This window comes from Sturnira hondurensis, unplaced genomic scaffold (genome assembly GCF_014824575.4).
Source record: "Sturnira hondurensis isolate 20B ecotype Veracruz unplaced genomic scaffold, ASM1482457v3 Scaffold0022201, whole genome shotgun sequence".
Classification (NCBI taxonomy): domain Eukaryota; kingdom Metazoa; phylum Chordata; class Mammalia; order Chiroptera; family Phyllostomidae; genus Sturnira; species Sturnira hondurensis.
This window is the reverse complement of record NW_028094832.1, coordinates 5,778,321-5,796,547: the sequence shown is the minus strand read 5'-3', so window position 1 is coordinate 5,796,547 and position 18,227 is coordinate 5,778,321. Positions and strand designations below refer to the sequence as shown.

Genomic DNA, 18,227 nt, shown 5'->3' with positions numbered 1-18,227 from the left:
TTTTATCACACGATTGGAAATACACTGTTCTGCACCTAGTGTTCTTGCTGTATTACTTTGTTATTTATACAGGAAAATTTCATCATCTCATAATGAGTGGTTTTATAAAATTAAATCATGAAAAAAGAAAGGTCTCATTATTTCATTGGTCTTTTAGTTAATGAATAATGAAAAAGAAAAACATTTCTTACTTGTTTTCACTGATTAATCGGGTAGGAAATTGACCCTTACAATGAAAACAACCACTGTTCTCTGAATTAAGAAAATGTCATGAATTGTACTTGAACAAAAATTAAAATAAATAAATTTTTAAAAAAGAAAATGTTATAAGTTTTGCATTTGTTATATAGCTTTTAGGCGTCTGTGAGGATGATTATCCAATCCATGGGTTAGTGAACTTTCTCTTAAAGGGTTAGATCATAATTTTTTAAAGATTTTTTTTTAGAAGGGAAGGGAGGAAGAGAGGGAGAGAAACATTGATGTGTGAGGGAAACACCTGTTGGTTGTGGTTCACAGGTACCCCGAGAGGGGACCGAACCCACCACCTTGCCCTGACCGAGTGAACGAGTAAACCAGTGAACCAGCAGCCTCTCACTTTGCAGGAGGACGCTCAACCAGCTGACCCACGCCGGTGGGGGTGGACAGTAAATACTTAGACTTGCCGGGGATGTGGTCTTTGTTGCAGCTGCTTGACTGTACCCTTGTACTGGAGAGGTAGCCACCACAGACAATATGTGATCAAATGAATGTGTCTATGTTTTGACAAAACTTTATTTACAAAACAGGCAGCCAACCCACTGGCCATAGTTGGCCAACTCCAGTCTAATCTGTCTCTTTAGATCTGTTACTATAGTGAATTGTATTAAATGATTGTCTTATATCGAACCAACTTTACATTGTGTAATAAACCCCACTTGGTCATGATGTAATTTTTAAAAATATACTGATGGATTTAACTTGCTGCTACTATATCATTTAGGGTTTTTGTATTGACATAAGTAAAATTGGCTGCAGTTTTACTTTTGGGTATCAATTTTACACTTCATAAATATAATCTAAAAGTTTCTGGTGTTTTTCTGTGCTTTGGAACATTTTAAATACCCTTGGGATTATCTTTTACTCAAATATTTCCTAGAATTTGTGTGTGTCCGTCTGTGAAACCAGCTGGCCCTGGTACTGGGGGTGGCTTGCTGGCACTGTTCTTCTATGGAAATTTGCCCTGTTAGATTTTTAAAATTTTTTTCTCAATCAGTGCCCGGTGAGTGCTTGTGTACTGATGAAGTTAATGGTGTTTTAAGTTCTTTTAAGGCCTTTTAATAATTTCTTCATAAGTGTGCTGCCCTCAGAATTTTTCAGTTTACAGTTGTGTTGCAGTTCTGCATGGAGTTACATGCTCATTGCAATAGAAGTATCCACTTTCAAAATACAACTGATCTGTTCCTATCTGATCTCTAAACAGCCTTTTTCACATAGAATGCCTTGTATAGTTATGTAATAAATGCCTTGCATTCGTATAGTGCCTTAAGGTTTGTAAATTACTTTCATATATCCTAGACCTTCAAAGTAGTTCCTGTTTTACAAATGAGGAAATTGAGGTTCCCCGTGGGTTTTGAAGCCAGCCTGAGGTCATAGAACCACAATGAGGAAGAACTAGAACTTGCGAGTTATGCCAAGTTTTGTTTTGTACATTAACACTACAGCAGGAATAATATAATACATTATGTTGTTATAGTTGTTGATAAACTGTAGAATCATGTAAAGCATGGTTACATTTCTGGGTTATAAGTAAATTGTCACAACACAATTTCTCATTTTTTTCATTTAATTTTTGAGAATGTTTTACATACTTCTTTTCCTACTTTAATACCAAGTGCAATCAGGAATGTTTATGTCAGTCCTACAGTGGGCACCTAAGTGTCCACAAGAAAAGATCCAAGATTCTTAACTTGCTAAACAAGACTCTCCACAATTTGGCCCCAACCTTCTTTACCAGTTTTACTTCTTATTTCTGTCCACTATTGTCTTATTTGGCCTAGGCTTCCATAATAAAATGCCATCACCAGGGTGGCTTAAGGAACAGGTATCTATTTATTTCCGCCCAGTTCTGGAGTCTGGAAAGTCCAACCAAGATCAGGGGTTGTCAGGATTGGTTGGTTGTTGGTAAGAGCAGGCAAGCTTCCTGGCTTTCAGGCAGCCACCTTCTCTCTCAGTTCTCACAAGATGGAGAGAGAGACACAGAGAAGCCTTTTTTCTTATAAGGCCATAGCTCTGTCGAATCAGGGCTCTGTCCTTATGAGGTCATTTAACCTTGGTTGCCTTTTAAAGATTGTCTCCAAATAGTCACATTGGGGAGTAAGGATTCACCATATGAATCTTGGGGTGGAGGACCCTGTGCAGTTCTGTAGCAGCTATTTAAACCCTTTGTTACAACCACAGAAAAGCCAGGAAGTACCTTATTCTCGTTCTTTAGGTGAAACTGTGCCATCCTCCTGTTCTTTCTTTACCTGATTTTTTCAAATGTTGTTCTTTCTTTACCTGATTCTTGCCTACCTGATGGTCTCTCTTCTGGATTTCTGCAGAGCTACCTTATGTATGCGTGTATGTATATCTGGAAAGCCTTGTAAAATATATACTATTTAATATAGTGAGTATTTACTTGTTCTGTTTCTGTTTTATTTGAAACTTTACTAGGCACATACACCTTTGTAATTATTTATTTTTGTTAATTGCCTAACCTTATAATTATGAAATAGCCTATTGTATCTGTTAATATTTTTTGACATGATCCTGACTGGTGTGGCTTAGTCATGCTGCAAAGCAAAAGAGCACCGGTTCAGTGCCTGGTCAGGGCATGTGCCCAGGTTGTGGGTTTGGTCCCTGGTCAGGGCATGTATGAGAGGCATCCGATGGATGTTTCTGTCCCTCTCTTTCTCCCTTCCCTTCTCTCTAAAAAATAAAAAAAATTTAAAAAATATTTCAACATGAAATCTGTATTGTCTGTTACTGAAATGAACCCTTCAGGTTTTGCCTGCTCTGTATTTCCATGGTATACCTGTGTTCGTCCTTTATTTTAAACATTATGAGTCTTAAAGCATATAGGTATCTTTTTTTCAGTCTGTCAACATCAATCTTCAAAATACTGTCTAGTCCATTTACATTTAGTGTAATTATTGCTGTAGCTAGATGCAAGCCTAGCATTTCTGTCATTTGTTTTTCGTTGGTTTCATGTATTCCTGTACCCTCTTAGAGTTTTCTATGGTGAGTTTTTCCTTTTCCGTTCCTTATGACCATATTTTTCTCTATGATACAGTACCTAGTTTTAAGTTATTTTTGTTCATTTCAATATCTGGGTTATTTGAGAAGTTTTTTTTTTATAGACTCTTTTTCTTATGACTCTGGTCACGTTTTTTCTCCCCCTACCCCGATTTCTCTTCATTGTTATTGCTGATAAATAAACAATCTTGCAGTTCCTTTGCATTCTTTTATTTTTCTCTGTGAAGTCTGGATTCTTGTTATAACAGGTGGTTAACCTGCCTGAACTCACACACTGCCCCTCTTTCATCTTTAAGGCATTGCTTTTTCAAGCTCCCTAGAATCTTCCCTGAGTGTGCGTGCGTAGTTGAGGGCCAAACAAGTATTTTGTTGGGGTTCACGTACACACGTTAGAACTCACTTGTCTGCCACACTTCCTTTGTACAGACCGTTCAGTGCCCTCAAGTGAAAAGACACAGAAAAGGAGTTCTTACCTGGTGAGATTTCTCCTCCCAGGGGCCATCTTCCCTCTAGTTTCTACCAACTTTTCATTACTCGCCATGCCTTTAAACAGTGGGTTTTTTCCTCTTCCCAAAATGTGTAAATGTTGGAGTTCTCTAATATAGGAGAAAATCATTGTATTGTATATACGGTATAAATACATCTACAGGGTTAACTTAGTAAAATGAGTATCTCAGAGTAGTAGGTAGATTACTTTTGTTTATTTAAAGGTGTCTATATTGGTCCTGGCTGGTGTGAGTCAGTGAATTGATTGCCAGCCTCCAAATCAAAGGGTTGCTGGTTCAATTCTCAGTCAGGGCACATGCTAGGGTTTGAGCCAGTCCACCGCCCCTGCCATGTGGGGTATGCAAGAAACAACCGCACATTGATGTTTTTCGGGATCCCTCTCTTTCTTCTCTTCCCTTCTCTATAAAGATAAATATAATAAAAAAATAAAATTATCTGTATTGAACATGTAGTATTGATGATCAGACAAAAATTATTTAAAAACTCAATAGGAAACAAATATGTTTCAGAAATCTGTAGTTCTAGCTTGCATTTACTTTATTTTGAAGTGCTAAGATTCCCAAAAGTGACTTATTGTCATTTTAAATAGACTATCCAAAGTTAATCTCAAAGTAGCTTTCAAATTCAGCTAATGATAATAAGTCTGCATTTTAAAGCAAAGTCTCTTGTCACTCCTTTTTATATAGGTAGCTGAATGTGAAATTTTATTTCTTTTTGTTGTTGATTGACTTAACAATTTGGGTATCAAACCACAGATAGTCATTTAATAGCTAATTAGTAATAGGTATCAAATTAAAAAAAGGCAGCTTCAGAAGATAGACTTTTTATAGGGTAGCATAAAAGTGACATGTTTTGTCAAAAGTGTCAACTTTTTATAAGCTTAAGGAATGGATTTAAAAGATAAATCTTTTAGGAAAAATTTACTATGTGCAAAGATTTTATAGAATTGGAATTGAAATTAACAGAAGCGATAATCATTGTTAGTCATAAAGTGTTTAGAAAATACTTAAAACTATTTTTTAACAGATAGAGCCTGCTTATCAGCAGCATTAAATAGTTTGCGTTTGAAGATCTATCATGCCTGTATAACAAAATAAGAATACTCAGCACTTTTATTTCAGGATACCTAGTTTCACTTTGCACGTATGTTCTTTAATAGATGTTGAAGACAGTGAAGACGTTGAAGCAGCCTCTCTGCCCACTCAGCCACCTGCGCCGTCATCTTCAGCTTACGACCCCAGCGGCATGCCGCCTGGTGGCTACAGCGGCGTCCAGATTCCTCCCGGGGCCCACGCCCCAGCGAATACACCGGCAGAAGTGCCCCACAGCGCAGGTAGGGGCAGAGCTCAGCGAGTGTGGAGCCCTCTTCCAGAGGAAGAGCTGCACCGCTTGGCCCTCGTGATAAGGCATTTGAGTTCATTGGCACTCACAAAAAAACAGTAAATTCTTTTCATTGAAATTTTAGTATCGGTTGTACTACAGTGGAACTTCGGTCCTCAAACTTAATTCGTTCCAGAAGGCTGTTTGAGAACCAGTTTGTTCAAAAGCCAAATCATTATTTCCCATTAGAAATACCGTGTTAGCATGAAAGGGTGGTTGGGTTGAGAACCAAACTTTTGTTTGACAACTGAGACATTTTTTCCAAGAACAGCTTGGTTGAGAACCAAATTGTTTGAGATGGGAGACATTTGAAATCCAAGATTTGACTGTATTTTAGTTTCATGAGAAATGACAGACACTTAACGGATATCGATTACTATTAACCTCATGTTTTATTAATGAGAATAGTTTCTATTCTTTTCACATGTGGTGCAAATTTCTTTTTCTTCCTCTCCTGTTCTTTCGCCTTCGCTGTTGTACAGGAGCAACACTGAGGTGAGGGGGGTTGCTTATAGGATGTGTCAGGCAGCGCCTCACCTTGATAGCAAGATTTGACTTTTCTTCCTCATTAACAGAGGACGCTGCTCTGTCCTCATGTTATTGATAAAGGGGGGAAGGCACAGGCCAGTGAAAGGGCTTGTTTTTGTTTTTCTTTCTTAAGATTACAAATTGTGACTAAAAACAGGGACACGATATCTACCATCTTGGAGTAGTTCAGGACTATATGTCTGTGTTTTCATAGAAGAAACATCTGACAAAACTAGTCTCCAATAGAGTGGTATCAGTAAAGATATTTTTATGAATTGCAAAGAGATACTCTTCCATGTACTTGTATTGTCAACATAGCATCACCCCTTTTTCGAGGTAGAAGGATATTTAAAACCATAATTTAACTCTTTAACTTTTAACTTTTTCAAAATTTTTATTGTTAAAATTTTACCTTCCAACATAAGGGTAATACGCAGTAGTAAACTATACAAACACTTCAAAACATTTAATTGTTAAAATGAGTCATTATTTGAGTCCTGATTTCTAGCATTCCTATTCGGTAACACTATTACTTCATTGACTTTCAGCTTCAGTTTACCCAAACCATTTAGGTTATTTTTACATGAGTTGAGTGACATTTAAAAGTTTGAGTGAATAAAAAAGCTGGGGTGCATTTACACAACTGAATATTACATAGCCGTAGAAATGAAGGAACTCTTACCCTTTGCAACAGCATAGATAGAACTAGAGAGGATTATGCTATGTGAAATAAGCCTGTCATAGAAAGACAAGTATCGTATGATTTCAGTGATATGTGGAATCTAATGAAAAAAATTAATAAGCAAAACAGAGACAGACTCATAGATGGAAAGCAGGCTGTCAGCTGTAGGGGAGGAATTGGGAGGGAGTAGAGGGCTTGAACAAAAAAGGAAAAAGAAAAAATCTCATGGACATGCACAAGAGTGTGTAAAGGATATGGCAGGCATAAGTGATGATGGACAGAGGCTTGGGGTGGTGAATGCACAGTGTAGTGTACAGGTCATGTGCTGTAGAGTTGTGCACCTGAAACCTGTGTAATTTGGTTAGCCAGTGTCACCCCAATAAATTCAATAATAGTAAACTATACAAATATTTACTTGAAAAGATGAGTCATCCCTTGAGTCCCAATTTCCACCATTTCTATTCTGTAACACCCCAGTACTTCCTTGATTTTCAGCCTCAGCTTACACAAACCATTTAGGTTATTTTTACACAAGTAATAGTTTTAACACTGATCCCTTGTGTCATCCTGTATATGGGTGTCATCCTGTGTATTTTACTCTGCCACTTTATTGCTTTATTGTCTATGTGATGGCATTAATAAGCAAACCAATTTGAGTTAGTTTGTAAGTAAAATTTGATAGAACACTGTTTTCAATATTTTATCTTCTAGAAATATTGAAAATGTCTGTAGAATGATATAAGCACAACCATCCACTTGGAGGCATTAGTCTTAAAGGAATACTGTTTGGGTTACACTACTAAATTTACCCACGGGTCAAGAGCGCGCACACAAGCATCCCTTTAGACAAGTGGTGGGAACCAAATGCGTTTCGGGGTCGAATAGTGTTGGCCGTTAGTTTCTGCCCCTCGCCAACCCACGAGCTCAACTCGTTACTCACCTTCTTCTGACCTAGGTTTTCCTCTTTCTAAAATGAAATTAATCATACTTAACTTCTCATGGTTGTTTTAATTTTTAAAAGGGAAAAAGAATGAAAATTGACTGGTACTGTGTCTGACACAAAATAGCAAATCAGCAAATTAGCTTCCTTTCCTTTTTTTGTTTCTTCCTTCCTATTTCTGTGCCAAAGAAAGACAGGGAATTTATTATCAGGTTAACGAACACTTAAAATCATTTTGTGAATCAAAGGAAGTGTCGCATCTGGGAGTAGGATATGCCCTTGAAAGATTGCCTAGGGCTATTGCTTTAAACAATGTATCTTAGAGCACAGTAGTGGTATAGCCAATATATTCATATTTTATAGGTAGATATCCTCTAGGTACATATGTGAGGGAATGTATACTTCCAGTAAAAGGGTTATGTCAGCTTGAACCATATGAAATTGCTGTTTTTGTCCAACAAAAGTGATAGAACATTGGTAGTTTTATACATTCAAACTAACAGAATCTCCTGCTTGGAAAATGCATCACATGCAAATAGGTATTAGGAGGTGATCTTCTATTAGGAGATGTTCTGGCACGAACAGTTCATTTTCATCCAGTCATGTTCTGACCTTACTTTCTCTTTTTTTCTTCAGAGTGGAGCAATAAAACTAAAAGTCTGTAATCTTTCTTAGGACAAGGTCCTATCTTGTTACTTTATACACTCTCACAGACTTAGCATTTAAATAATTATAGCTATTCTGTAGATATTCTTACAGGATCTGTATTAGATATTTGTTGTCCTTAATTTACAAACTTAAAAAGGTAATTGGACCATTATCCCAAGGAGTTTCAAATACAAGCTTACCTAGTAACAGAACTAGAGTTTGAACCCAAGTCACTCTGTATCATGTTTCTGTCACCTTCCTTTTTTGTTCCTTCCTCTCAGGCATAGGTGGCCAACACAGGGCCCTGGAGCCAAATCCTGCCCTCCACCTTGTTTTATATGCCCGGCACCTTGTTTTTACCCCCTGTCAGCGCTGAGCTCCTTGTGTCTAGTTAAGGAGTAGTTACATGTATTCAGTCCTGAATTACATTCAGCCCTTTGAAGGCAACCGCGTGGCTAGCGTGGGCCCCCGTGAAAATGAGTTTGACACCCCTACTGTAAGGAGCTAATATTCTCAAATTAAAACTTGCTTTTCTAGTATGTATTCCCCTCTAAGATTGATTTGAAATGTTGGGATCTTCTCTTAGCTGGCAGAATTTTTTTCTATTGTATTTAAAACAGTTTAAAAAAATCAGTTTATAGTTGCCTAATAGAAAATGAACTAAGATTTTTAGTTTATAAATATAGCAGATGTTTCCCCTCTTACTCACTTTAAGAATGACTTACTCTCTCTCATATAAAGGTCCAGGATGCACTTTTATCAGAGGGAAATCCTTAAGATAGCTGAAAAGAATAGTGTGTACTAATACACAGTTTGTAGTTCCTCCACAAGAAAGTGACGGGGGCGCAGCGAGAGCGGGGCTGGCGCTTGTTTAAAGAGGCCATGAGCTTGCCCTTACGCTTCCCCCACTGTAGAGGCAGGTGTGAGGAGTACGGTGTACTGGTCTCTGGCTCTTGAAACACTCGCCTTTACAGTTGATACATGCAGGGGAAGGCTTCAGTGAGTGATCTAAATAGATTAAATAATAATTTATAATTAATGCTAGCCTTTTCATTGTAAATGCAGTTCACCTCGTGTATATATTAAAAACCTCTACTGTTGTTTTTCTAAGTGTCAGCGGTACTGCATTTGCATTCTACGCGGCTTTCAAACTTGTTTGTACTGTGCCCTAATCATTTATGTTAATGCTGTTTTCCATGATCACGCTGAAGTTTTACTCAGCCAAAATCCTCCTGTTTTCTTACCCCTACTTAGAGTGTTATTCCTAAGGGGTAGCGTGTCCTCCTGCCGCTCTGCCGCTCTGCAGGCTACTGCCTTTCAGGGTTCTGTTCATTATACTTTCTTTGGATGATCTTCTCTAGTTTCTAACACACACCTATTTTTCTCAACATGGTTTAGTCAGTAGAACAATTTAGTACTTAATTAGAACCTTGCAGTGTTTAATTCTTAAATGTGTATTATTAATCCCATCTAATAGGATATGTGACCATCTACTTTAAAATTAGCCAAAATTACTTTTTAGTGCTTCTTTTGTTAATAGAAAGAAAAACACTGCCAACTCCCCAGGAATCTTCACTCCAACCTATTGCAGTATAGGAGGCGGTAGCCCATTTGCAAATTAACAGATGAGACCTTTCCAAATCAGAAGGCAAAGAACTAGGTTTGGACATCTCAAAAAAATAATGAAAATACATTATAAATGAGTTTTAGAAATCTGGCTGGTATTCATGCACTTGTGGTGAGTCAGTACCAAGATGCTGGGCCTGTGGCAACATGCTACAGTGGTTGCCGAGAGCACAGGCCTTGGCTCGTGTGTCAAGTCAGACTCGAAGCAGCATCTTCCGCCTGCTGTATGAGGCATGTTAAACAGCCTGTGTTGCTAGTTCAAGTCTTAGTTGAATGACTGTGACTGGAATTTTTAATTAAATGCAGACTACCTATTTTGTAAATACTGCTCAAATAAAATTTTACTGCATAACTACATTTTCCCTGTAAATTCTATTTGTTCTTAATTGATATCCCATGCCTGATCATATGGAGGTATATAAATATATATATATTTAAAAATTAGTGCAGAGCCCTGGCAGGTGTGGCTGAGTGGATTGAGTGCCAGCTTGCAAACCAGAGGGTCTCCAGTTGCATTCCCAGTCAGGGCACATGCCTAGGTCATTGGCCAGGTTTCCAGTAGGGGGCGCTTGAGGGACAACCATACCTTGATGATTCTCTCCCTCTCTCCCTCCCTTCCCCTCTCTAGAAATAAAAAAAAAATCTTTTAATAAAAATTAGCTCAGAATGCTGTTCATAAAAAGTACATATGCCATCTCCATAAAGAAAGGCGTTTGTTTGGAGGATTTTAATTTGGGCAGACACACAAGTTAGCAAGGAATGGCATTGTTGTCTAGATGGATCTATGAAAGGGTTATAGAACATTCATTTTTATACACGTACATTGCTCCGGACACGCACATGCTTATAGGTGCATGGAGGGGGCCCTAGAAACTGGTGATGGCGCTAAAGTGGCCTTGAGTAGGAATAAGAAGTAGGCTCTTCATGTACATTCTTTTTTTACCATTTAGAAATTATACTTGACTCTTTATCTGTATCCCTTTGTACTTTTGATTTTTTAAAGATTTTATTTATTCATTTATTTTTAGAGAGGGGAAGGGAGGGAGTAGGAGAGGGAGAGAAACATCAGTGTGTGGTTGTCTCTTACATGCCCCCTACTGTGGACCTGGCCCGAAACCTACACCTGGGCCCTGACTGGGAATTGAACCTTGGCCCCTTTGGTTCTCAGGTGAGCGCTCAATCTCCTGAGCCACTCCAGCCAGAGTTAATTTTTTTATTCAATTTTTAGTTAGAAAGTAATATTTTTATGACTTAATAGTTCTGAAGGTATACAATGGAGCTAATTTGCCCTAAATCGAAATTAAATGAGATAAAAGGTATATACTTAAGCCATTTTGTCTTTTGGGTTGGTAATAAGAAAGTCTTTCAAAGTCATACATTCATACCGCAGACTGTAGTTTAGAATGTAAGTCCACCTTTTTGAAACCATTGTGCTAGAACACTTACTCACTATGTTTTTATTTTCCTAGAAACTTGCCCATTTGTTTTCTTCCTTCTACTTCCTTCTTATTTCATTGTTTTCCCACTTTACTCTCACTACACATTGCCTATTTGAGTTTAACCTGTTAGCTCAGAGCAAATGAATCCTATTTTCTACCTGAATGCATTGATTTCGAGTAATCAACTTTTTTGTTCATTTGCTTTCTTGCTGAAGAAATCATTTACGTCTTTGGGATGTTTTAACAGTGTGTGTTATTTTTTTAAATGATTAGTAATCTTCAATTCATATCACTTAGCATTAGTTAAGAATGCTAGTAATTCACTGAATATGACAGTCATAACAAGTTCTAATAATAAGTCAAAACTAATTTCTTATTGGATATATAAAAATGCCATCTTAAAAACATGTTAACTGGAAATTTGGAATGTGTAATGTTTAATTTAATGCAGAGGGTTGAAATGAGACTTTTCCTGGAAGGTAAATTAAATCAGAATTGTATCCTACCTTGACCCCAGATTATTTAATTGACCAAGAAATGAATAGGTAAGAGAGGAGTCTCATGACTTCTATAGATACTTGAGCTTTAATTGAGAAGCAAGTTGAATCTTTAGATATTACAAAAAATGCATAATAGGAAATGTGTAGCCAATATATACATGTAAACACTCAAAATGTATTTTCCTGCATATTCTCTATACCAGTCCCCAACATCAACTAACTGTATCAAATTAGAAACCATTAAGGGTTCAAGGAAGTGAAGTAATGCAATTCCTCTGTGATCCTTTAAGTGCTTTCCTATTATATAATTAAAAAGGTGTAAAATTTTAATACCCATTTGTGGTGTTCTGATTTGCAGGTGTAACAACTAACACCATCCAACCTACTCCACAGACTATTCCCGACATTGATCCTGCACTTTTCAGTACAGTGTCCCAGGGTAAGTCAGCAGTGTGTTTTATGAGAAATGGTGTTTCTTTGTTCAGGGTATGGTTTTGTAATTTTACCTTTGCATTGTCTAGGTAATTTGAAATATTTCTTTGAATGTCTATGTTCACTATATTCTGCAGTGAACCAAGATAGTTTCATATTATCAAAATACCTAAATCTGAAAACATTTTCTTTTCTTTTGCCCCCATTTCTTTTTTGTATGTTGCTGTATATATAGTGGCACAAACATGCAGTCAAAGATGTCAAGGAAGCCTAGATTACTTCAGCATCACTGTGTGTTGCGATTGTATTTCTCATCTGCACTAGTGATTAGATTATCCAAGAAGAGAGGAACTGAGTCTAATTGAAAATAAAAATCTCTGAGGATAATGATGCTGATTGGTTGGTTTATAGGCTCCGTGACTGGTTTCTTGATGTTAATCTTTCCCACTTTTCCAATTGTTGTGTTGTTTTTCACCCAGTCCGTTGTTGTGTTTACTTTGGTATTGTGCCGTTTTCCTCATATGTCTGAGGGGATGTAGTTCTTTTTATTTAGAATGAAACCTCGCTCTATTTTCAGTTGTGTCACTGGGTCTGTCCTACTGCTGTGACTGCAGGTCTGTTTTCCCACGTGGTTTTTCGGTTCCCTGTGAGATGGGAACTGGACATTAAGCTACCTGCCTCCCAGTCATGGAAGGAAGAGAACTTTTTTTGGAAGGGGAATGAGAGGAGGTATCACATTTACCTTTCTGGTATTTTTATAAACATAACATGAACTGCTTAAATTGTGCTTTTCTAATTTTCTACTAGTTGTCTTACTGGCATGACAGCAAAAAGATTTATCGGTAGTTGGTCCAGAATTTAATGAAAGTTAGGGGAGATAAGAGGCTGGAAATATGTTCTTTTTCGGAAGTGGAGCACAGTGCACTCTCTACCGAAGGTATTGGTGTCTCTATGCGCCAAGGACTGTGTTGGTGACTATACATTTAAATAGATGCAAAAAGATTTTAAAAGATGTATAAGCTGCATTGTTATTGAAAACAGGGAGAGACTTCTGTGTGCTGTGGTGGGCGTGTTAATTAATTGTAAAGCTTTTCTCGGGAACATTATGTCATTATCAGAATTGCAAATATAACTTTTTTGGGCCCAGCTATTATACTTTTTAGAATCTATCTTTAAAAATACTTAGACGTGGACATAAAATGTATTTATACAGATATTTACGTCAACATCATTCGTAGACTACCATGCTGTGCATGTACCTCCCAGGCTGACTGTGGGTCAGGTGGTTCGCCTGTGCATCCTGTAAGTCGCAGAATAATAGAATACGTTAGGATCGGGTTATCCAAGGTCCTGGACAGAATTTCTAGAGCTACCTAGTTGAATAAGAAAACATCTCTAAAGACCCGTTTTGGAAATGTTTACAATGAAGTGTTATTTCTTGGAAACTTGGTAAGTCAACCTTGGAAAAGGATGCTTGTGCCAGCTGAGCATGCAGGCATTTCTCTTCACACCAAATAATAATGCCTTTGATCTGGTGTTGACCAGGGCTCCCTTTCCAGTGTAGTGGAGAACTTGATTGGCAGCTCTGGCTGCCTTCTCTCCGTGTTCTTGTCCTGCCCTGAGACGGGAGGAATTAGGTCTGTCATACAGAAGGTCTTGTCTGAAGCCATCTGGAACTTAAAAGCACAGATTTCATAAAAGACATGTTGTGTTAAACAATCTCTCTAATCCTTTACACGCCATTTAGGGTAATAATATGATCTATCTCTAGTTCTGATTATGGGTTCTGGTAAATTTTAATAATAGAAAAAAACAACTTTTATTTTTGTGCATTAATCAGTATTTGCTATTCTAAATATAGAATCAGATAAAATGAAATTGAACTGATTTCCCTACCTATGTCTTTCCTACTTTATTTAGTTTTTAAATGCTAATTTAAAACAAAAATAATTAGACATTTTATTTTTATTTTAAAATTATAATTAAAATGCTTTATTTTAATGACTTATACATTATATTTTTCAAATAAAAGAAAGCCCGAACTGTTACAAAATACTAGATGTAACTATTTGACATGGCTTAAGTTCTTCATATTTCTGATTGTTGAAAACAAATTACATCTCTATCTATATAACTTACATTTTTATCTAGATTATAATAAGTTGGTTATTATCTAGTTATATTTTAAGTTACAAAATTTCTCGTACATATCTGTTTGTTTCATGTCTGTGATATAAGTGATAGGTCAGCAGAACAGCGCTGAAGCTAACGCTGTGGCAGTAAGACTGGCCCTGAACGTGAGGGCTCTGTTCCAGCAGGTCCAGTAAGCCGGGGGGGGGGGGGCGGCATTTAGAGATCGTCTTGAGATGGGAGGGTGGAATATTAAAACACAGCTGAGCAGTGTTACGGTAAACTGAAATTTTAAAGGTGTCTCAGTGTGTACTTACCTAGGTAGTATATTTTCTCAGTGGCTAGAGCCTCTTAATATATGTTGAAAAAACATTAAGAATCTTGTAGGTATTTTAAGAAAAAAAAAACAAAAAAAACAAGAAACCTGAAGTAGACCTGACTAAACTGTCCACAGAACTACAGGATAATTTTTTTTTAGATTTAATGGGTAACAGTATATTATCAGTTCTTTATAGTCCATGCCCCTAGCTTTCTGATCAGTTCTCCTAGAATCCTCATAAAAATTTTAAGGAAAACAGTATTTCAGAAAACAAAATACAAGGTTAGTATTTAATTTCATCTTTAGGATTATGTATTGAAGTATATTCATATCTCAGAGTCTGTGAAACGTTTTGAGTGTAGTTTCCTTATTTACCCAGGTGATTTAGTGGGACTCTGCACATATCAGTCACATGTGTGCATGGAAAAGAAATTCTGGAGAAATCATTTATAAGGGTGATTTACTTGTCTATTTGTGTGGCTTAATGATATAAAAACTTTGTTAAACCTTAGAGTTTTTTATATGGGTGACACAAAAATGTAAAATCTTTTTATGTTTAAAAAAGTTAAACAACTTATGTAATATTTTCACATAAAGTTTGTTTTTTTTTTTAATTGAGGGCTGTATTTCCAGTTCAAATAAGGGTTGAGTGATTGGGTCTGTGTGTATTGTTCCATGAAAAAATAGGCAGAGTGATGCTGGCATGAATGCCAAGGCTGCTATCCTTGTCCTCCAGAGTGTAAGTTTTTGTAATTAATTTGCCAAAATATAAAGGCTTCTAGTTTATTACTTCTGAAAGAAAAATCTTGCTCATAGAAGTTACTGTGTATTGGTATGTGTATTGTTTATATTAGGTTTTTTAAAGATTTATTTATGTATATTTAGAGAGAGGGTAAGGGAACGAGAGGGCGAGAAACATCAATGTGCGGTTGCCTCTCATGCCCCTACTGGGAACCTGGCCCGCAATCCAGGCATACGCCCTGACTGGGAATCTAACTGGTGACCCTTTGGTTCTCAGGCCCACACTCAATCCACTGAGCCACACCAGCCAGGTGTATAGTTTATATTCGTAAAAAAAAATTTGATAGCATAAGAAAATGTATTTAAATACAACTGAAATTGAAAAAAATCCTTTATGTTGTTACATAACCTCTAATATTTTCTATAATCTTGAATTTAAGCATTTACCCACCCTAGACAGAACACTTTATATTCTCATTAACATCTCAGTTATTTCTCTTGCAGGGGATATCCGTCTTACACCAGAGGACTTTGCCAGAGCTCAGAAGTACTGCAAATACGCTGGCAGCGCTTTGCAGTACGAAGATGTCAGCACTGCCGTGCAGAATCTACAGAAAGCCCTCAAGTTACTGACTACAGGCAGAGAGTAAAGCCTCTGTGCACAGACCCATGCGTTTGGCCTAAAGAACTAACGTCCACTACTCTGTACCTTCCTTCGCCTTCCAGGAGCACAGGCACAGTCTGGAGGAACACTTCACTTCCCCTGACTGTAACAGTGAGATCTGTGTCTGGTCTCCGATTCCTGCGAAGCACTCAGCAGCAGCCTCAGCCAGTGTTGCCCTCTCGGTGGATCCGCAGTCTCTGGGTGTGCAGGGCTGATGTTAGCAAGACCCTAAACGTGCCCATTGAACCCGCTTGAAAAAATGGAAATGCACTTCTATAGACTGTATTGGGAATGGACTTTGTGTCTTAATTTACATAAATTAAGGAATATTTTAATCTATAATTTGGACAGATTACTTTGCTATAAAATTCTAAATTTAACTTTTAATAAAGATTGTCAGAATATTGTAGATGAGACATGTTCTTTGTTTTCCTCACAATTATAAAACAAGTAGGAACATCTTTCATTGTTAGATGAATCTGAAAGAGATTCTGTTAAAAATTCAGTTTATATTCATGTTAACTATTGCTACATTCAAAATTTACAGTTTTGTGGAAAGAAGTAAGGTAAGGAGGTAGAATCACTTTTAGACTTAAAAATAATGTTGGTCCCCCCCCCATCTGCTTTCCCCTACCCATTGAAGCTTGAGGTGGATTGGTATTTGCTCCCTAGGCAGTTTGACTGCATGTGTTAGAGAATGAAAAAACACTTAGTAATGCCTGGAAACTTGGTGCTTTAAGGTGAGATTCTCCTGCTGCTATGGAAGGAATCTCTAGAGTGTATGGCTGTGAAAGATGCAGGAGACTGGAAGAAATTAGATTCTTGGTGGTTACATTTATAAGTTCTGTCCCCTGCATTTGTGCTGTGTAAAAAAATAAACACAAGGATTCTTTTTACTAGTTCAACTTACTACAGAGCCAAATGTCTGTTTTGATTTGCATGCTAGAATTGTCATATTTTTAAGTCATTAGTTTTAGTTACAGGACTATGCTATTTCTGTAATAAGACACAATTTTCATTATGAGAGAGATAAATTTGGCAAATTTACCTGTAATTTATCTGGTTCATTTCATTTATTCCACAAAGATTGAAGTACTTTAACCTATGGGTCAGCAAACCGTGGTCCATGTGTTGGCCATCTGTTATCTGTAAATAAAGTTCTGTTGCCTCAAAACCACACTCATTCATTCATTTTATCCGTGGCTGCTTTCCACCACTGCAGAATCGTATTTCCTACAAGCCTAAAATATTTACTATTTGGCCTTCTAAAAAAAAGTTTGATGACCCCTGATCTCAGCCTATCTGAAAGAAAATGAATTATTAATTCATAATCATTTGTCAGTTTTTCTTTGCGTAAGTGTAATGCTGTTGTATAGGTTTGATAGAGTATTCAGACAGCACAAACTTACAGATTATTGCAAAAACAAGGCCCAAATAACATGCCTCCCAAAAAACATCTGTGTCGCAACTGAACTCCTACCACACCTGTAGAAAGCCAGCGCTCTGACCCACTTCTTCAGAACTCCGCTGCCATAGAAAAGCGGTCGGAATGATCGTGAGTGTCGTTAGGGGAAACTTTCGATACAAATCATAACATGCTTCACACTAGAAGGAAAATGGCCACCTCTTACTTGACACTCGGTTTGTTGCTGGAATTGGGAGAGCACAGAGCAAGAAGAAGACAATGTGGGAACCCTGGAGGCCCTGGTACGCTGGCCCTTACCAGTAGCCTGGAAGCCGTGCCCCTGGCCACCTCGGTTTGTTGTAAGAGCTGAAGTGGTCAGTGCACAGCAGCATTCCATACAGGTTTATTGTTAACACTTAATAATGTAAATTGTTAGTAATCATTTATTTCCTGAATGTCAGGAAATGAGTTTTTACTGGAGCCTATTAGAAATCCTCTCTTGAGGGATTAACTGTAAAGATTATTTTAACTTCATATTACATTGACAAGAGGATGTTAGAACTTTGCTGATGTAACGCTAGCATAGCGATTTTCATTGAGCCATTCAACCTGCATTTATTGGTTTGACCTGCCTTTATTGAACAGCTACTTTGTCCTGATAGTGCCGTTCCTGTGCATGAAGAAAGTAGAAAACGGAAAAAAAACTCTTGATTCATAGACTTTGTCTTCAAATGAGAAGAAACAGACAAATTTCATAGAAACTATCATGTTTTCAAAAGGTAATTGTTAGAAATGAAAATCTCAGGCCCTACTCCACCCCAGTCCTACCCAATCAGAAACTCTAAGGGTGGGGCCTAGCTTTCTAAGTTTTAAGAAACACTTGAGGTAGTCTGGTGGTCCCTGGAGTTGAGTTGTGTAGCACCACCCAAATCAGAAGCTTAGAGAGACAGGGGTAAGACAGATTCCCTTGAAGCAATGGTTCTCAAGTGCGGTCCCTGGGCCCCGAGCATCAG

The 18,227-nt window shown here is 37.4% G+C and overlaps 1 protein-coding gene across 2 annotated transcripts in view; it reads left to right on the top strand.

Moving 5' to 3' along the window:
* Positions 1-16,670, top strand: part of VTA1 (vesicle trafficking 1) — a 42,976-nt gene extending 26,306 nt beyond the window's left edge. For both annotated transcript variants that reach the window (XM_037034754.1, XM_037034755.1), the window contains 3 exons: positions 4,940-5,113; positions 11,882-11,962; positions 15,650-16,670. In XM_037034754.1, coding sequence (XP_036890649.1) covers positions 4,940-5,113; positions 11,882-11,962; positions 15,650-15,795 — 401 coding nt within the window. In that variant the 3' untranslated portion in view covers positions 15,796-16,670. The remainder of the gene's footprint in view (positions 1-4,939; positions 5,114-11,881; positions 11,963-15,649) is intronic.
* Positions 16,671-18,227: the final 1,557 nt, after the last annotated feature.